This window comes from Macadamia integrifolia, chromosome 12 (genome assembly GCF_013358625.1).
Source record: "Macadamia integrifolia cultivar HAES 741 chromosome 12, SCU_Mint_v3, whole genome shotgun sequence".
Lineage (NCBI taxonomy): Eukaryota > Viridiplantae > Streptophyta > Magnoliopsida > Proteales > Proteaceae > Macadamia > Macadamia integrifolia.
In genome coordinates this window covers 14,657,583-14,679,041 of record NC_056568.1, presented here as the reverse complement: position 1 = coordinate 14,679,041, position 21,459 = coordinate 14,657,583, and the positions used below count along the sequence as shown (strand labels likewise).

At 37.5% G+C, this 21,459-nt stretch overlaps 2 protein-coding genes across 2 annotated transcripts in view; one reads left to right on the top strand and one right to left on the bottom strand.

Annotated features, from left to right (window-relative positions):
• Positions 1–2,598: 2,598 nt before the first annotated feature.
• On the bottom strand, positions 2,599–4,345 carry LOC122058449 (PAN domain-containing protein At5g03700-like). The gene has a single exon (XM_042621141.1). The coding sequence runs from the start codon at positions 4,333–4,335 to the stop codon at positions 2,866–2,868; it is 1,470 nt and encodes a 489-aa protein (XP_042477075.1). The 5' UTR covers positions 4,336–4,345; the 3' UTR covers positions 2,599–2,865.
• A 12,014-nt stretch (positions 4,346–16,359) lies between these two features.
• Positions 16,360–21,459, top strand: part of LOC122057379 (AFG1-like ATPase) — a 19,972-nt gene continuing 14,872 nt past the window's right edge. Inside the window, exons 1-4 of the mRNA XM_042619452.1 lie at positions 16,360–16,751; positions 17,180–17,427; positions 17,525–17,631; positions 18,077–18,177. Of these exons, the coding sequence (XP_042475386.1) occupies positions 17,205–17,427; positions 17,525–17,631; positions 18,077–18,177 (431 nt within the window). The 5' untranslated portion in view covers positions 16,360–16,751; positions 17,180–17,204. The remainder of the gene's footprint in view (positions 16,752–17,179; positions 17,428–17,524; positions 17,632–18,076; positions 18,178–21,459) is intronic.

Below are 21,459 nucleotides of genomic sequence, written 5' to 3'. Positions count from 1 at the left end.
ATGCCGCTTCGTCACAACCACCCCTTTTTGTATCCATCTCCCCACCCCCTCTTGTTAGTCCTTCCCTGTTTGTTGATACCTCTTCGTGTGTATTTTCTTGATAATAAAGTCTTCTTCATCAAAATAAATAAATAAATAATCCTTATATTAAGGAGAGAGGGTGTAGAACTAATGGGTGGGCTGCCAAAAGATTTGTGCAAGAATCTACATATTAGCAACATGCACTTCCAGTAGTAAATATTATCTTCAGGAGTTTGGTATTAGTCGGCGTGTTAGTTGATCTGCTACTTTGTGGACTAAGGTATCCTTGCCATCCTAGGCTCATTTGTTAACTTCTAGCTCAATAGCATTACACCAAGTGGCTGAATTGATAAGGTCAATTTTGCTAAACAATAAAGAAAAATATCAAGTGTGAAAGAGTTTCATCCTGAAATTTAACAGATTACTAATCATATGGTCTCCTATGTATCCAATGATCAAAATCATGTCAGTTTCAATTAATTAAATAGATAAAAATAAAATAGGAGAAAATATGTTTGACATTGAAAATTTATAGGGTGTTCTAGCCATCCAACAATTAGATTGTTCCATGATCATGATAGAATGATTTCACAAAGACAAGATTCTACATTGATACTACTTGTTTTTGAATTTGCTCGGGGAGGTGTGTATTGTTCATCAAATAAGTCTTCACTATTGGAGTTAAAATGCACCAATTTGTTTTTGGCCCAGGGTAGAGGGTACGGTGTGATTCTCTCTCCATTACTCTTGATTGTATACAAGTATAGATTAAGTTTTTTTTCACCCATATAGAAGGAAGAATTTCTTCTTCACTTGTACGTTTTGTGACTCTATGATTGGAGTTTTGTGTTATTATTATATTTGCGAAGTCGAAATTATCCCTCCATTATGTCAATGACCATGGTGAAGGAATTGGAAGGGAATCTTGGTTTTACATGTATTGTCGTGTGAATGTTAAACAGGGCTAATATTTTATAGACAAGTAAACTCAACTTTTAGACCATGGCATATCCCTTTTTCTAATTCCCAATTCACCCGTGCAATTATTCTCCATAACTGATGTATTGAAAGTTAGTGGATCAAAGCTACAGATGTAAATGGATCGAATGCGAACAGATATAGCACTATCTGCATTTGCACCCGATTAATATCCAAAAGAACATCAAATGGTTTTTAGATACTAATTTATTGAATTCGGATTCCCTAAATGAATAAAAACACAGATCAAATATGCATTTTCAACTATCCATCTACATCCTTAGTTGTCTATATTGAGCGGATGAGAATTTGAGAAGGCGAAAACTCAACTAGGATTGATGTCAAAGGATTGAAGCCACTACCCACTTGGGTTGATGTCGAAAGGCCCTATTTAAAATTATATAGATGTTCTCATGAATCGTTTCCTTTCTTGTTTGATTAATATAATATAATATATTGTAAACTAATAAAGACATTTTAGCATTATAAAATATTATTTAATCATATTTTTTTAATTGGATCCGATAAAATAATCACTGAATAAAAATTCAGACTAGATACCGATTTTTCAATAACATTTTGACATTTGAGCACATTCATATGACAGAGTAAAATGCAATTTTATAAATGTTCTTATAGATCTTTTTCTTTTATTGAATGTTTAATTATATGTAATATATTGTGAACTAATAAAGACATTTTAATATTATCAAATATTTTATAAAACTATTTAATCATATATTTATAAAATAAATCTCTGATACGGATTCGAATAATATCTGCACATCAATTTTTTGGATATGGATTTTCTTAAACAAATAAGAAGACGAATTGAATAAGATTTTTTTTCAATATCCATCATACCACTTTTGGTTTTGAACCATTTCTCCAGCTCATATTTATAGAAAAACAAATGGTCAAATACACTTGAGTGGGACCACAATTCCATGATAAAAGGTGGCCTCACTAGTAGGCCGTAATTGTTTGCAAAACCGAGATGAGAGAAGGAACTGAGTGGGTCCCATCAATCCTACCATTGGTTTTTGAAATTAAATTAATGATAAAATATTAAGGATGTAAATGGATCGGATATGATTAGATTCAAATACTTCCTCATTGGATATGGATACCCTTAATGAATACTAGTGCGAATCAAATTCTAATTTTCATCTATCTTTTCTTTCAAAATTGTGTAATCCGTCTGATCCTCCCCCAATGAATTCAATTCTTTCTTAATCTATTTTTTTAAGTTATCTTGATTTTTTTCCTCATTCTCTAGAATTTATCTAAACTTCAAGAACCCTCAAAATTAGTAATTGATTGGATCATATAATTCTTTTTGGATAATTTGAATCCAGGTATCCTTTCACCAGATATGAATACCCCTAATCGAAGATAAATACGGATACGAATTCAGATTTTGATTATACATTTATATCCCTAGAACTGAATATAAAATTGAGTGGGTCCCACCAACCCTACAATTGGTCTTTGAAATTAGGTTAATTGGCTATGCTTGCAAGTTGCAAGCCAGCAATCCGCAAAGACCACAACAAAATCTAATAAACACGCGCAAAACGCCCACTTAAAGAATTCCAATTTACAAGCAGAATAAAACAGTAGAGAAGCTTAATTAAACAGAGAGATTGAAAACATTTTTGTCTCTTTTTTCCTTCCCAATCTAACTAGCAGACTGAGCTGCATTGTTTTCCCATGTAATCTCCTTGTGAAATCCTAATCCAACGACTCACACTTTCTGTAACCTGTTTCCCTCCAACCCCACCATACCATCATCACCGTCCAGTTGGTTAAAAGTGGGACCCACTTCAACCAGGAAAAAAGTCAAAGTAGATGGCCGACCTATCTTCATCTCTTGGAGAGCTCAACTGATACAGAGCTCGAGGATCGCAGCAGATCCCTGTAAGACAACCGCTGCTCCTCCTTGAACATATCATCTCCTTCCTTCTTCCTCCTCCAAACCTTGTATATCATAAACCCACCAACCCCAACAAAGATCACAACCGCACCAACCAACAGACCTATCCCAACTGCAAAACCCATTCCTCTTCTCTTCCCTCCTTCAGTTCCTCTCACCTTAAAATACCCAATCTTGCTATCATCTGCTACACTCACCAATGTGTTTATCGGATACCCAACTGGGTAACACAACCCAGAAGCGTTATTGAATACAGCTCCCCAACAAGTACAGTTACTCTCGCAGGACTTCTCACATTCCTCCAAAGATCCCATTGTTTCAAACCCCATCAACTCCTTGTAAGGCAACTCAACGCCGCTTCTTGTCAATACCCAAGACGAATCCCCTTTATCTTGGTCAATCCCACCGCAGAAATCGCCGGATTCCGGTGGGAAACAATCGCCGGAGGTGGAATACTCTGTTCTGTTATCCAAACACGAGCAACCACCTCCCCCTGGAATACAAAGACTGTACGATCCACATGGGTTTGGGAGGTCACATGCGTCTTGGATCCCTTCAAAATCTAAAACCCATTTCGATCCGTCCCAGTAATAATCTTTGATGTTCCCATCCGATTCTAATTTGAATCGTCGGATCCCTGAAATCGAACTTTGAAAGGTATTAAAAACTTGCATATCGACTGGAGCTGCTTCTGTTTGATACATACCCAGAAACCCATTCGAGCTTAGCCGAGCATAAATGGATCCATTGCCAACGACGATGGTTGCTTTCGCTTCCAAAGCTCTGTGTCTCCAGTAAATCTGATCCAACCCTGTTTTGAACTCGGCGTACAAGCCCAAAAAATTGTCTCCCATTCTCATAGAATAGAGATTATTTGATGAAACCAGAGACATATTGACTGTGAAATTTTGATTCTCGAGAAGAGTATCGGAGGGAAAATCGAAACTCTGCCATACGATTATAGGTGAACTATCGAACTTCTTTATTTGAAGATTTCCATTCTCCTCAAGAACGATGAAGTCACCGTCGGTAGCAGTTGACCAAAGAACCCCTGAGTGTCGATCGGACAAGACGAAACTACCATTGAAGAATAGCTCTGTTGGGTTTGACCAGAGAGCCCAACGATTTGGATTTGCGAGCCAAACGGGTTCTGAAGAAGGGACATGAATGATGGCGAGAGCGAGTTGGGAAGTTCCATTTCGGAGGAACCCAAGAGAGAAAGTTCCGTTGGGGTTGTCGAGAAGGGGTTGGAAAGATGATACGGATGGGTATGGAGTGGCTGTGAAGCCTTTGATAAGCTGTTGCGGCGTGGTCTCTTGCAGTGAGAACCATGGTTGGTTGAGAAAGAGAAGAGAGGAAAGCTGAAGAAGAAACCTCAGTGATCGAATGGGTCTCTCCATAGTAGACTGAAGCGAGTATGAGAAGATGAGGCAACTTGAGGTTTTTTTATATATCATAGGGCACTCAGAGGACGTGTGTGTGTGTGTGAGAGAGAGAGAGAGAGAGAGAGAGAGAGAGTGAGTGGAACTATCAAAATAGTATTAGTCCTCAGTTAACTAATATTTTTTCGGTTTCCCATTTGCCAAAAGGAGAAAGTTAGTGGAAGACTGAGATGAAGAGACGTAGAAGATGTTGACTATCCTATGTATCTCACCCATGGATTTAGGGGACAGTATACCGATCCGGGTCGGATTGGATTGGCGTGTCAAGGTTGATTTTGTCCTTATCTTTTTTATTAGGTATAAATTTTTTACTGTTTCCTTTGCAATGATAAGGACAATCAATTCGGGTTGATCAAGATCAGAGATCGATTTCAGTCAATATCGAATGATATTGATGCTTGAAACCATGATCTCACCTGTTCCCAATTGATATTTTGAGCAGCCATGAAAGTTTCACTAGATATTAAAGACTTACGATGCACTTGAATCATAGTTTTAAAATTCGGATTGAATCGATTAAGTTCGCATGGATAAAATTGATATCATTTGACATTAATTCAATAATGACCTATGAGAAGGTATAAGGGTAAAATGGTTCAAAATATCAATTTTTTTTTTTTTTTTAAGGACTAAATCTTCTTGTTTTGAAAAGACTAAATCAATGCGATCCAATTCGAATCCAATCATATCGATATCGATTGATGCCGATCCTAAGTTTTGAAAAAAAAAATGCTCGATAATGATCCATAGTAACAATTGATTACTTTCTTCTTTTTTTTTTATTTAGAATAAAGAGAAATTTTATTAGAGCTTATAGCAGCCCTAGGGCAATCCTGCCTGCAAGTAAACACTACACTCCATCTCACAGCATCCATGGGATGTGATCCCAAAGATGGTCTCCATGTAGAAACGCAACCCTAAAACGATGCAGAAGATAATGGAAAAACAAAACAAACAATGCACACGGATTTTTCGAGATTCGGCAAGGTTGCCTACGTCCCCGGTGAGATGAAATCTTGCTTCACTATCAATGGAGAATAGGGTTTCAGCGCTTATCCTCACACCTCTCAGTATTGCTTGCATTACAGAGAAAGAAACTCTCGCTACAAATATATAGCGAAAAAACCCTAATCCGAAAAATACACAATTGTCCTCAAATAAAAAAATTCGAGCGGGGGGCTGCGCCCCCTACACCCCTGCTATGCAGGGGGGCCTCCTGCCCCCCTTGCAACCCCCACGGCCCGCTAATCGGCTAGCGGGATCGCCGTCCTGCCTGTCTAGGTGCTACACCAGTACTACCTGGATTAAACTGTAACGGAATACAAGACACCATACACCAATAATCTCCACCTTAGCTTGAATTCTGTCGAGCCTTCTGTAAAGATAACTTGTAGACGTCTTCATCATTGTACCTCATTAGAGGTACAAACCCACACCTGTTTGGTGCGTCCCTGATCTTCAACAATGAGTAATATTAATCAAGTCCAAATAGGACTCGAACTTCTCTGTAGTAACTGGCTTTGTAAACATATCTGCAGGATTGAGATCTGTACGAATTTTTCTTAAGTGAATACTGCCTTCTGACACAAGCTCCTTGATCTTATGAAATCTCACATCAATATGTTTTGTCCTTGCATGAAACACCTGATTCTTTGCAAGATGTATGGCACTTTGACTGTCACAATGTAACATTGTACCTCCTTGCTCCAACCCCAACTCACGAACCAGTTCAGCCAACCAGACTCCTTCCTTGGCAGCCTCAACTGCTGCCATGTACTCTGCCTATGTAGTGGACAATGCAATTGTAGACTGAAGCATCGCCCTCCATGATATAGGTCCACCAGCCAATGTAAACACATACCATGTAGTAGACTTCTTCTTGTCTAAGTCACCAACATAGTCAGAATCAACATAACCTGTTAATTCTGTAGAACTTCCCTTGCCACTGAACATAACACCTATATCTTTAGTCTTGCTCAAATATCTGAAGATCCTCTTAATTGCATTCCAATGCTCATTCCCTGGATTACTCATGTATCTGCTAACAACACTGACTGCATGAGACAAATCTGGCCTGCTACAAACCATAGCATACATGAGACTCCCAACTGCGCTAGTATAAGGGACTTGAGACATCTGCTCCACCTCTTCTTGTGTTGTAGGGCATTCCCTTTCAGATAACTTGAAGTGGCCAGCTAACGGAGTGCTAACTGGCTTAGCCTTTTCCATATTGAAACGCTCTAGCACCTTTTCAATATACCTCTTCTGAGTTACCCAAAGTTTACCTGCATTTCGATCTTTAAGGATTTCCATGCCAAGGATCTTCTTAGCGGCACCAAGATCCTTCATCTCAAATTCGGCACTCAACAAAGACTTCAAAGAGACTATATCATGTTTGTTCTTTGCAGCAATGAGCATGTCGTCAACATAAAGTATCAACAAAATAATGGAATTATCACTTGACACTTTATAATAAACACAACTATCATACTCACTTCTTGTGTAGCCAATCTTCATCATGTGTGAATCAAAGCGCTTGTACCACTGCATAGGAGATTGCTTAAGGCCATAAAGCGACCTTTTAAGCAGACAAACATGGTCTTCCTTTCTCTGCACCTTGAAACTTTCAGGCTGCTCCATGTAAATATGTTTCTCCAAGTCACCATGAAGAAATGCAGTTTTCACATCAAGTTGTTCAAGCTCTAAATCATACATGGCCACCAAAGTAAGTAGTACCCTGATCGAAGTGTGTTTCACCATCGGAGAAAATATTTCATTGTAGTCTATCCCCTCCTTCTGTGCATAGCCCTTGGCTATAAGTTTGGCCTTATACTTTTCATGTTCCTTCTCAAATGCTGCCTCTTTCTTACGAAAGACCCATTTACACTCAATAATTTTTCTTCCCTTAGGTTTTTCTACAATCTCCCAAGTCTTGTTCTTCTGTAGAGATTCTATTTCCTTCATCATAGCTGTCATCCATTTATCATGCTGTGCATCACTCAAAGTATCATGGTAGGAAGATGGATCACCTGTACCTACAGTGAGAGCATAGACAACCATGTCCTCAAACCTGTATCTCATAGGTGCTTTGTGAGTACGCTTCCCTTTACCCTTTGCCACAGTATATGGAACTTCTACTGCTTCCTATTGTCCTGGTAAGTCACTTGATGACTCATTCTCTCTTATTGTTTCTAACTCACCTAACTCCACCTGCATAGTAGAACCTTCTTTATTTTCATCAACTGCTTGTGAATTGTAATTTGGCTTCACTATATGAGACTCATCAAACACAACGTCTCTGCTAACCATAACTTTCTGTGAACTTGGATCCCATAACTTGAATCCCTTTACACTTTTCTTAAAACCAATAAAGATACATTGCTTAGACTTTGAGTCTAACTTGGAACGATGCTCACTCTCAACATGCGCATAGGCTGGACAACCAAATATTTTTAGAATAGAATAATCTACTGATTTTCCTGTCCATACCTCTTCAGAAATTTTAGAATCAATTGCCTTTGATGGAGACCTATTGATGAGGAAACATGCCATGTTCACTGCTTCTGTCCAAAATCTCTTGCTCAACCCTGCATTCAGCCTCATACTCCGAGCTCTTTCTAAAAGTGTTCTGTTCATCCTTTCAGCTACACCATTTTGCTGTGGTGTCTTTGGAACTGTGAAGTGATGTGTAATCCCTTCAGCTTTGCACAATTATGGAAACGGCTTATATGTGTACTCTCCTCCATTATCTGTTTTCAAGTATTTAATTTTCTTTCCTGTCTTCCTTTCTACCTCAGCCTTCCATTCCTTAAATTTAGTGAACACCTCACTTTTATGCTTTATGAAGTAGATCCATATTTTCCTTGAGTAATCATCAACAAAGATCATGAAGTATTCTGCCCCACCTTTAGATTTTGTTGTTGAAGGACCCCATACATCGCTGTGTACATAATCAAGCACCCCTTTACTCTTATGTTTTATAGTTTTGAAACAACATTGCACTGTTTTCCGAATACACAATACTTGCAGAAGCTCAGTTTACAAGTTTTTACTCCCTTCAACATTTTCCTTTTATGAAGCTCCATCAATCCTCTTTCTCCCATATGCCCTAACCGTATATGCCACAGATAGGTATCATCTGTATCAAATATTGCATCTGTAGTCACAGATGCTCCACCTATAACTGTGCTCCCCATGAGTCTGTATAGGTTTCCTGCTAGCTGTCCCTTCATGACAACCATTACACCCTTAATAACTTTGAGTACTCCACCTTTTGCTATGTACTTGCAGCTATTTGAGTCAAGTGCCCTCAAAGATATTAAGTTTTTTCCTTAATTCTGGTACATGTCTCACATCTGCTAAGGTTCTTACTATCCCATCAAACATCTTGATTTTGATAGTGCCTATCCCAATGGTCTTGTATACGGCATCATTCCCCATTAGGACAAACCCACCATTATATGGTTGATATGTATCAAACCAATCCTTATGTGGACACATGTGATATGAACATCCAGAATCTAAAATCCAAGAATCAAAAGGTTGATTCTTACCTGATGATATAGAGAGTACATCTCCATCATCTCTATCTGAACTGTCAACCACGCTAGCTTCCTCAGATGCCTTATCGCTGATGATTGGTCATGCATTGTAGCTCAACCCTTGTTTGGTTTCAAATCGATTAGTTTCATTTACACATAGGGGACTCCCTTTACCTCTACCCTGGAAAGCTCTCTAGTTGCTTCTCTTGCTCGCTCTGAGAAGAAAGATAGGGCTTGAGGTTAAATGCTTCATTGCTGTTGTACTAAATAATTATGTTGCTTGTTCCTAGTTAAGAAAGGGAACGAACATTGATAATAAAATAAAAAGGAAAATGACTTTGTTCGGTAGTGTAGCTAACATTAGAGCTTCAATGTGCTTATCTCTCTCTTTTTTATGTAAAAATACATTTCTACCTTTTGTCTTGGGGAGGAGAGAAATAGATACATGGAACAGTGGCATAAGCTGCGGTCTCAGATAGAGAACCACTTCCCAAAATAAAAATAAGTTTTGCATATATGATCCATAAGAGTATCAAAATTTCAATCTTAAGGTCTATTGTAAGTCTAAAGTTGATAGTCCAACCCTGTTACCTCCATCTTTTTTACATAATAATAGTAGTTTAATAATTCGTAATAAGTGCGACCTAGAAGATTCATTATGGGTCTTGTTCTAGTCTTTCATGGTTCCTTGTCCAGCCTCTTGTGATCCTTATTTGTCAAGTTGTGGGTCTTGCACAAAAAATATAAAAAACAAATAAGAAAATAGTGATTAACTTTCTCACGATGCTAGGGTAGTTTACAATATACATTACCCGCTTACATTTTAATCATTTTCTCTTATGTTCAGAATGAGTCTTCCCATGATACTGTTTCTTACACTGCTATTGATGTAACGTGCATATTCCACTCTACACAATCAGAAACCCTCTTCCAGATATTTAAAACACTTTACTATTTTTGAAACTTTTTGAGCACCCATAATTCTCATGCATTGGGATGATAAAACTTCATAATTAGACATCGTAGATTTTTTTTCTTCTGAACAACATATCAAGGGAACTTTGACACATTAAGGGGACAAATTATGTCAATATAAGTCGAGTCTGGAATCTGGATTCGTGCGGCTGACAAGTGTGTTCTTCTTTGATATCCATGCATATCATAAGGGTAGTCTTTTGAGAGTTCCAAGCCAGATTTGAATGGCCCACTAAAATATGTTAGTTAAATGGGCCCACTGTGATCTCTAATATAACAACTAATGTGCATGGACTTTCCTATCACATGTACTTTTTCTTTTTCTTTTTTTTTTTCTTTTTTCTTTTTTTTTTCTGATAAAGGTCCTAATTAGTTACATCCACACCCAGCAGCCTCGTTGGGGAATGGAGAGTAAGTAATGACACCTAGGGCCCGATTCTGTCGTTTCTGTGTCAAGAAACGATAGAAACACAAATCTCCGTTTCTGCGAATAGAAACAGAATTCAAGGTGTTTGATAAAACTTGTTTCAAGAAACGTTTCCATTTCTCTTCTCTGCTAACTTCTGCAACTCTCCTTTGCATGAATTTCTTCACCATAGACCCCAAATTCATCCATCTCCCATGGTCATGCCTCAACAGCATCAATTCCTACAGTAGCAGCAACATCAACAGCACTAATCGTAACCCTTGAGGTAAGTGAATCAGAAGATTAACAGAATTCATTCTCTTAAAACCCTAACAAATGCAAATTTCACGCATTGTTGTTCTTCGATGCTCAATCTTCAATTAGTTTCATGTATGCGCATGTTCAAGAGACTTATTTATTTGTTAATTCCAAGAACTTATTGCCCGTTAATGGTCAGATGTCCACACCAATCGCCTTCTTCAACCCTCCAAATTTTGCCGATCAATCTCATCGACAATACATCCCTCCCTGTAATCTCTCTCCCCTCTGTGGATTTTCTGTAAACGCAATCGGTTTCAATGGGTTTAGGGTTGTTGCTGGACGATAGGCATATGGCTTCTTCGGTGGATTCACCGATTTTCTCCCTCTTCGATAATGAGATCAATAAGGAATTGCGAAGACTAGAACCACGACGAAGAAGAAGAAGCATTTATACAGGACGTTAGACGCATCCATAACACCAAAACCCCAAATCCTCCTCCTTTGTAGAGCAGGGATTTCATTCGTTTCCAGAAACGTACTTGTTTCGCCATTTGCGTTTCTATGAAGAGAAATTGATATAAATTTTGATTTATGTTTCTAAAATCAAGAGAAACGGAACAACTTTATCAAAAGCCTTTTAGATTATTTCTGTTATTTCTAGGAACAAAAACAACATAAATAACATAAACGAAACATTATCAAACAGGCCCTAAATAAAGGTGGAGTTTCACGAGCGCAGGTGCTATTGGATCTGGTCATCAGGCAGTAGCACAGTACATGTACCATGAAACGTGGTTGTCAATCCCAAATGGTTCACACGCACACATGCACAATTACCTACGTGCCTCTGTATGTGTGCAGGTAGTGTCATAGAGAGACACGGATTCCACAACCACATTGGGAGCTACTCTCCTGCTTCCCCTATAGGGGCTATACATAAGGGTAAATAATGATTTTAAATATATCTTAAAATGATTTTATTCAGATATGTGAAAATATAAGACTTTGTTTGGAATGTAATAAAAGAAAAGCAAAGAAATACTTTTCTATATATTGGCATAGATTTTGTCTATAATCTATGTCTGTATATTGAGAAAAAAAATTTTGTATGAGAATGTGATCCTTGCACCTAGACACATGAGAGGGGAGAATGATCGGCCCACTGCACCCTCCCTAAAATGGAAAACAACATCTTTGTGGATATTTATTCATGTATTTTCATTGGCTCTCGCCATGGATTTAGTGGACGATATCAATATTGGTATCGATACCCCGATGCCTACGAATATTGATCGGATTTACCCTTTTTTTTTTTTAAGTATATCTATTTTATTCACCCCTAAAATGATATGGATAATCAATCTAAATTGTTTAAGGATCGGTCTCAACCAATACCAATATAATATAGCCAATATGATATCAATACTTTTTTTTTTTGAAAATTTACTGCGCCACCCCCTAGAGAATGCCACAATTATAAGACCACCCCTTCTGTTTCACTAAATTATACTTAGACCCCCTACCGTCATGTTAAGTGTGGAGTTAAAATGACCATTATACCCTTACCATTAAAAAACTCTTGTTTTAACCATTATACCTTTGCCATTAAAAAAACTATCGATTTTTACCCTTATACTCACCTTCACTGAGAGACATCAATCTAAACGATGACCTTCCCATCGCTAATGAAGGATTGAGAAAGGCGTTTGTTCATCACCAACGAGGTATCTCTCTCTTTCTCTCACTCTCATTCTCTATCTAGATTTATAGTAACTAACTGCCCTTTCTCTCACCCTCATTCTCTGTCTGTTTTCTAGTCAGATTATTAGAGGGTTTCTCCTATGATATTTCCTGTTTTTAACAGTTTCAATTGCTCAAAGGGCAAATTGGTTGTGAAAGAAGGACCATAATAGAGGTCATAGAGGAACCGATTAGCATAAACACTGCAACTATAACCCTTGTAGTACATCAGTATACCCAAGAGTAACAAAACAGGGAACTAAAAATGGAAACTAGCTTAGAGACAATTGGAAACTGAAAAATATAATTGCTGCACAGTCTAACAGCTATAAGAAGAACGTTACAACAAAAATAAAAGCCAATATCCTCAGCTGCTACTGTTGGAATCCTTCTAGAAACTCTAAAAAGGGGTTAAATCAAAGATTAAATTAGGGATTTCCTCCCTTTTCTCCTTGTTGGCTACATCAAGCTGCCTTCAAGAGACTTATGTAAATTTATTAGCTAATAAATTAAGATTTGTTTTTCATTATTTCAAGTTAAACTTGGGCAATATTGGCCAGCAGTGTTCACAAGTTGATTTTGCTAGAAAAAAAATGGTGTATGAAAAACTTCAATCATGAAGGCATTGCTTAGCTAATAACTAAAACGAAATGAAATAGTATATGCCTCCTATTTTGTGAACGGGTTGGCCCCAAGGAAGTTTTATAGCTTTTGATTTTCTAATTTCACCACTTTCGAGGGTGAAAGACTCAGACCTCTAGTGTTGTCATAAATCACAAGAGATTACAACCCTCCTTCAAGGCTTCAACTATAAAAGCCCTCACCAGTTTAACTACTCTTATAGGTTCCAATTCATGGGAAATTTTCTATGGTCATCATGGTTTTAAGTATCGGTGCGTATCATGTCGTATCGGTCGATACGTATCCGTATCGATAGGCATCGGCACGATACATACCGATACGTATCATGAAAATTTTAAAACCCTTATGTATCGATACGTATCCTACGATACACACCGATACGCATCGATACACCACCGATACACATCGATACGTACCGATACTCTATGAAAAATTCAAAATTGAAGTGAAATGTATGTTTCGGTATGTATCGATACGTATCGGTATGTATCGACCAATACACACCGATACGTACCGATACGGTCATAACATGGCCAAAATGGGTAATTTTTTAGAAAAACATAATTTTTTAAGGTGTTTTTGTTCCAAAGTTGCTGCCAACCATTTTTCTCTCTAACTAAAGTGGAAATCAAGGTTGGGAACAAGGATTTTACATTTATGGGACAATTACAAACCTTGGATTCTTAGTGCGATACTCTCAATTTATTGTTTATGCATAATACATGTTATATATAACTTTTTTTTAACTATTTTTTTATGCAAATGTGTATAAAAAAGTGTTTCCTATCCATTTATGTGCGTATCTTTAGCGTATCTTAGCGTATCTTCGATACGATACCCTCCGATACGTATCTTAATTTTGACATACCGATACGACGACCGATACCGATACTTTAATCTAGGGGTGTCAACGGTCCGGGTCGGTGCGGTTTCGGTCCGGTTCCACCGGTTTCGGTGTGAGTTTGGAAGTGACCGAAACCGACCCAATAAGGATTTATCGGTTTCGGTCCGGTGTCGGTTTCGGTGCGGTTTGGGTTCGGGTTGGTACCGGTTTGGATTTATTAGGTTCATTTCGATTTGGATCGGTTTTTTAAACCGGTATGGAGCCATTAGGAAACAACCAAATGATGAATTGTTGAACTTCGATTTCTTAAATCGATTTGTAACCGGGTTGGTTTTGATTTTTGGTCTAGTTTGAATTCGATTTTCCATACAAATGTATACAAAACTATTCAAATTTTAATTTTTTTAATGAATTTTGGAGTGTTTCGGTTTCTTACCGGTTTGGTTTCGGTTTCGGTCTGGGTTTTGAGCCGGTTTCGGTTTGGTTTCGGGTTCATCCGGTTTTCGGTGCGGTTCGGTTTGGTTTTGGGGTTACAATACTTGAAACCGAACCGAACCAATAAGGCTTTGGTTCGGTTCGGTCCAGGTTGTTATCGGTTCGGTCCGGCCGGTTTTACCGGTTCGGTTTAGGAATTGACACCCCTACTTTAATCCTTGATGGTCATTAATTCATTAGTTGATAAAAGTTGGGACATATTAAAGTGAATGTACTTGAGTCCGACTTGGAGAACTTCAGTCTGGAAATTGAAACTACAACTCCAACGATTACAACGAGCTCCGGTTGCAAAGTGTTGGTTGCAGCCTGCAAAGAAGAAACGCAGATTTACTATACGCAACCTGTTTCACCTGGTCTCCGCGAGGTCGCCGTTCGTCATTGATGTCGCTGCCGCTACTATGAACAATCACCAGTGGTCCAACAATGGCGATTTGAGAGAAAGATAAATTAGGTCTTGGAATGGGGTCCAAAACCTATTGATTTGGATAAAGAAATATTAACTTATGGTAAGGGTATTTTGGTACTTCTTATTTAGTAAAGGCATTTTGGTATTTAAAATGAAATATAGTTGTTGACATTAGCAGTTATAGTATATTTCTTAACAGTGACTAATGGTAAGGGGTATAAGTATAATTTGGTGAAGCAGATTGGGTGATCTTATAATTGTGGCATTCTCCAGAGGGTGACGTGGTAAATTTTCATTTTTTTTTCTCTCTTTTTTTGTAATGATATGATACTAATATTTGAAACCATGCTTTCGCACATATGTGGGAATCGCACTCCCCCACAGAAAATAATATTGTCACATGTATATTATATGGGAGAAAAACACTCACTGATGGTATGGCCACTGCACCAATGTGGGATCAAAATCCTCTGTTTTTTTCATCTCTGTTTTTCCTTGTTTTGCTACCTGCAGAACACGACACGTGGACAACAGAGGATCCAACGGTCAAGGTTGGGTGAGGATTATTACATCCGATGCGTTGGTCTTAAAGTTGTCCACGTGTCATGTTCTGCATGTAGCAAAACAAGAAAAAACAGATGATTATTTTCCACCAATGTGGGGCTCATTTTACCTTTTTTTTTTTTTTTTTGGGCGCACGGTTCACATGATTATTCCTTTGCCCATATGCTTATTAAAAAATCATAAAACTAAATGACTCATGTTTATGGTGTGATTTTGGGAAACATCATCACCTGTAGTTGCACGTCATAGCTTTCCTAAATTAATAATATAATAATGATTTAGTTTTTGTAGCTTGTGATTTTTGAGGAACATTATCTCCTGTGCTTGCACGCGATAGCTCTTACAGTAAAGATATAATTTAACTTTTCGTTTTCTTTTATTTATTTTAAGAAAAAATTATTATTATTATTTATCCTTTATACACTATAATAAAATAATAAAATAATAAAATAATTTAATCTTATCCCCTACGTGGATCTGATTAAACACAAAAGGATAGTTAAAAAAAAAAAAGACACAAATCTTACCTAATAATGATAATAAAAAATATTTTATACTTTCCATTGACATCGTTATACAGGTAGGATGGTGCTTTTTTCCTATAATTGGTTATACAAGAGTAGTCATAAATGAAAAGAAAAAAAAGCAATCATATGTACCGTATTAGAAATCAAATTAAAATTGATTATGTGGGAAATTCAATTCTATACTCAAGAAGATTATAGTAAAAAAATATATATTTATAAGTCGAAAATGATGTATAATTTATAAGACTTTATTTAATATTTTTTTATTTAAATAAAAAAAATCGGAATTGACCAAGACTTCAAACAAAAAAAAAGAAATTGGCAAGACTGATCCGATAAATTATAAAGGTAAAATAATTTAAAATATTATTTAAGAAAATGATCTATTTGACACCGATACCGATACCGATACCGATACCGATACCGATACCGATACCGAATTTTAAACCTTGCGCGCGGCTACAAGTTGTGCAGCAGCTTCACGGAACTTGAGTCATGTGCCTTTTTCTTGTGTGGGACCACAGTATGCTTTGTGGGCCCATTAGCTCCGATCCATCCCCAGAACCAAGAAACGAGGTCGGTCGCGCACTTCTCGCTAGCAAGAACGATGGTGATGTGTACCTTTCTGTGACCTCGTTGCAATTTCACGTTTAGAGAGAGAGAGAAACGGGATTGTGAGGCTGGCCACCGTATCCTCTCCGACACACTCTCTCTGGGAGTCTGGGTTGATTTTCAGATTCGCAGTTGTCAAAGACGACTAGGGTTCCTGAGCCTTGAAGCTGGTGGTCCAAAGAGGATAAGAGAGACAGAGATACTCTGTTTTTCTGTAATTGTTGAAGTTAGTTCATTTCCTGTAACTTGCTTTCAACTAGAAAAGGTGAGCAATTTTATATATCCGTTACACCGATCAGGTTTGGTGATCCGGATGATCATTCCGTTTTCCGATCTCCCTGAAGATTTATTTTTGAGTCAGGTTCGTCAAGTTTTCGTTTTTTCATGTTCTTAATTTTCATTGTTTCATTGAATAGATGGAGCAGTTTTCCTTTTTTTTTTTTTTGGGTTGAATTTTCACTATTTTGGAGGAATTTTATGTAATGACGATGGGTTTGCTCGTAGTTTGTTGATGATCTTTTGCTAATTTCAGATGGGCTTTTGCATGTTTCGATTTTTAATTAGAATATCAAGTAATTTTCCCCTTTTTATTCTTTGAATTGTAAATTTTGTACTTTGTCTACTCTTTGTTCAAGTACCCAGAACCAAAATCTAATCCGGATCTTGTTTATCTAATTTGCACAATTTTTTTTTTTAGTTTCCCTTGTTACACCTGGTAGACTGAAAGTTTTTCTTGTCGTTCTTTCTACTGTTGGCTGTCACTTAACTGTACTGGTTTTGTTTCTACAGTTTATAATCAAACACTGGAGTCGAGATGAGGACATTAGTTCGGGCTGTCCGAGAAGTTCGGACTGCTGTGAGGCGTCAAGAAAATGGCAGTTTCCTTAGTGCTATGGGGAGAAGGCAAAAACCCTTGGTCAATCCAGTTCCTGTCACCATATATGGACTCCTACACAATGACGAAATTGATAAATACAAGCATCAAATTATGATCTCAAGAGCCCTGTGCACTCCTGCTGCCAATCAAACTAGTGGAGGTCTTTTCTTCGGACCCCAATCTACCCTCATATTAGTTGTGATTAGCGGATTGTGGTGTCATATACTTTCCAGAGTTGATTGTGTTGTCTGTATCAGTTCTTGGTTTTTTTGGCTTATCAGCAGATGCTGGAAGGGCAGGTCCTCTTGTGGAGTATAATCGAAGAATTGCTGCACAGGAACTTGTAGATGGTGATCTCTGCCAGGTATTTTTCACAACCAAGCAATTCATATCTGAATGTAAGTGTTCTTTTAAGTTCTTTTATTTGCATATAAATGCCTTTAAAAGAAAAAATAGGCAAGACACTATATCACTTGTTCTGTGTTATTTTCAGCTGACAAACTTAGAATAGGTATATACATTATCAGTTCAGGCATTCCAGTTGATGGTAAATGCCTGGAATTGCTTAAATGGACAGATAAGAAAACAAGTAACTTAAAGTAGTTCCCCCTGTCAGGCCAGTCGGGACAGTTGCCTAATGTGTCTCCCAAAATCAGACAGGTGGTCAAATGATTATGATCCAGTTACTTTGATAATTTCAGACGTGGGAACAACCCACCAGTTACAAATTGTCCAGTGTTCATAGCTGCCCTTGCCTCTTTAACTATTTCCACTACTCTTATTGGAGAATACGATGGCTACATTTTCAGGTTGTCTCTGTAAAAGAACTTCAAAGACTTTATGATGAGCTTGTTCAGTATGCAGAGGCCTGTCATTTGGATCGTTATACAGCGTCTTATAAAGCTGGGAGGTAAATTATTCATTTATGTTGTGCCTTATCTTTCTAGATCACTGGCTGATATTCTGGATCAGGTCTTTTCTACTGAGACTACCATCAGATATATTGTTTTTTCTTTCAGTTCCTTTTAACATCTATGTTACACTTTAATGCCTTTGTTGTTTTACCTTCGTCCAGGAGAAGGTGGTTGTGGTCCCGTTTCATCCCACAGTATTCTTACTCACCTGTTAAAGGACTTTAACTCTATGGAGGAGTGGGCACTGGAAAAACTATGCTAATGGATTTGTTTTTTGACCAATTGTAAGTCTCGTGTATAGTTTTGTACATTTTGGAGTTTGACATTCCTACTTCATAAAGTCCCCATGTGGAACAAATTTGAGATGGAAGGGAAATGGGATAGGTGATTTGATTAGATCAAATTTTGCTTTTTTATTTCAAAAAAGAAGAGGACAAGATTCTGAACTAAATGGAACATTATCTCTGAATCTGAAATAGTCACACTAGACAGAACTAGAAGCTACAGAAATAGCCTGATGGGTTTCCAATAGTCGAGTTGACCAGGATCAGAAACTCAATTGAAACTAGAATGGCATTGGAGAAGAAAAACTCAATTGAAACTAGAATGGCATTGAAGAAGACAAAGGACCAGATTCTAGAAAATTAGAATAACTTGAACTCAAAGAATCGGATATGGTTCAAAAACTGGTCAAATATTCTACTTGGGTAAAAAAACATAATACCAAAACCTGAAGTCAATCCAATGTTATGATCCCAAGTTACTTGAGAAACCTTGAGATAGGATGATGTAGCTTGAAGCATGAAGAAGAAAAAGGCCAAAATCAAAACATGGGTTCCGTCAATCCCAATGGTTCTGCATCTGGTTCTGGTTCTGGTTCTGGTTCTGGTTCTACCCAGGCCAAGTGCTAGCTTGTTTTGGCCCTTGTTTGGTGTCTAGAAGCTGTGTGTGGGCCCTGTTAAGATAAGATGCTGGAAACTTCTTGGTGGATATAGGATGATTCAGTTGAAGGCTGTTTTAGTTAGTTTCTGTTTCTGTTTCTGTGTACGAGAGATTTTATGCTATATTTTTATTACATAGCTAAGGACATGTTTCCTTTTTACTACTATTTTTTAATTTGTAATTTTTCTAGGAGAGAGATTTTTGGATAGAGGGGTGTTTCTATTTTTGAAGTTTTCAAATTTTTAATAGTTGCTTTATTATTTAATAAAGAGAAGGGGGCTGAACAAAGGCCATGATTTGGGTTGATAATGAATCTGATTAATACCAAAGAGCTTGTGTGATGCAGCTGGCTGTGAGTTGCAGTAAATTTTCCAGGTGAGATGCTGAGGTGGCTGGTGTGATGCTGGTTGAGGCTTGAGTGGGAGGCTCAGGTTGTATCCCTTTACTTCTATCTTCTTCCCTTCCATTTTATCCTGCAATATAAGTGAGTATCGACCTCTGATTTCAATTGTTTTCTGCTGCTGTTCTGTGTTTGTTAAGGGTCTTTCATTACTACTAAGTGCGGTTTAACAGGTCTGGGCTTGCTTCTGTTTACTGCTGTCAGATCTGACTTGCAGTTCCCCTGTTCTGGTGTTATTTTTCTATTGTTAAAAGACAGCCATATCTCTAAACTTAGCCATTGGGATTCAGAGATATTCTGGGCATTAACTCTATTGATCAGACACCAACTTTGACCAAAACCTGGTACTGAACTGTTCAGCCGAAGGGTTGATCTTGGTAGTTACAAATTTCTGAAATTCATGTTTCTATTTTGAATTACCTTTTCTTATCAGCTTATCCAACCGTTGGATCTTGACCAGATTTTTAGGTTTTGTTCACCACCTTAACTGGGACACTTGACCTGAGTTCTGTCCTCATTAGGTTCACCTGTTGTGAGATATAGAAAAACGCTTAATTCTGGTCCAACATAGCTATGCGTTTCTGGTTTCTATTTGGAATCCTAATCTCTACCTTTGAGTGACTTAGGTCCCATCATAGGAATTTCAAAAACTAAGAATCGATATCAATGCTTGGAGTGATTTCAGGACAGAAAGCAGAATTACTCAGATCAAGTAATAACAGCTAGGAGATTTCAGAAGAATATCGGAACAGTAATCTGAGTAATTCTGCAAAACAGAACCTATAATGGAAACTGAATGACAGGAAAACAAATCTGAGGAAACAGAATCCCTAATGGCAATAGGATACTAATGATTTAAAATTAGATTCAGATTTTAAAACCATATATATCAGGATTGAATCTGATTATAAGATGTGAAATCTAATTTAAAACATCTGATGCAATGAATGAGAAACAGAAGATTTCAGTAACTAAAAGGTGAAGAAACTGTAGAGAAACAAAGAGTTATTGACCTGATTGATGGGGTAAACAGTAAAGAAGAAGATCAGAAGAAAAATATTTGACTAAGGCTCCGTTTGGTGACAATTCTTCTGTGCCAGAGTCATCTTTAGGTGGAAGTGCTTTTACCTGATCCCGCTCTGAGAGAGTGATCTATGAAAGTAGAGTGGTGTTTGGTAACAGGTCATAAGAAGTGATTCTGGAATAGAAAAAGAACAGAACCAACATTTGGAAGACAATCTACTGAATCACTTCTGGCTCTACACCCTGGTTCTTTCTCCTTTAATTTGTTTCCTCCCTGGTCAGATTAGAAAAATAAAAAATAAAAAAGAATAGATTTGAGCGGGTTGTCCTGTTTCATTTGAAACCGAATCCCTTTTAATTATCTATAATTATAGTTTTTTGGATACAATCCATTAACCCCTATTCATGACAAGCTCTGAGAAAGTCATTTGAGGTGGTGTGGCCATGTTCAATGGAGGCCTTGGGATGGACTTGTAAGGAGTGATCAGATTCAGATGGAAGGAGCTAATAGATTTAGGGGCAGTCAAGGATTAAAGTATTGGTATCGATTGCCGTATCGATCGGCCAAAATTAAGATACGTATCGGAGAGTATCGTATCGTATCGGAGACACACTAAGATACGCTAAAGATACACACATAAATGGATAGGAAACATTTTTTTAAACACTTTTGCATAAAGAGTTTGTTAAAAAAAGCTATTGATAACATGTATTATGCATAAACACTAAATTGAGGGTATCGTACTAAGAATTCAAGGTTTGTAGTTGTCCCATAAATGTAAAATCCTTATTCCCAACCTTGATTTCCACTTTAGTTAGAGAGAAATATGGCTGACAGCAACTTTGGAACAAAAACCCTTCAAAAAATCGTGTTTTTCTGAAAAATTACCCATCTTGGCCATTATATGACCAA

What these genes read in the sequence shown, in the direction of transcription:
- LOC122058449 (XM_042621141.1), bottom strand. Translation starts at nt 4,335, where the DNA reads ATGGAGAGACCCATTCGATCACTGAGGTTTCTTCTTCAGCTTTCCTCT.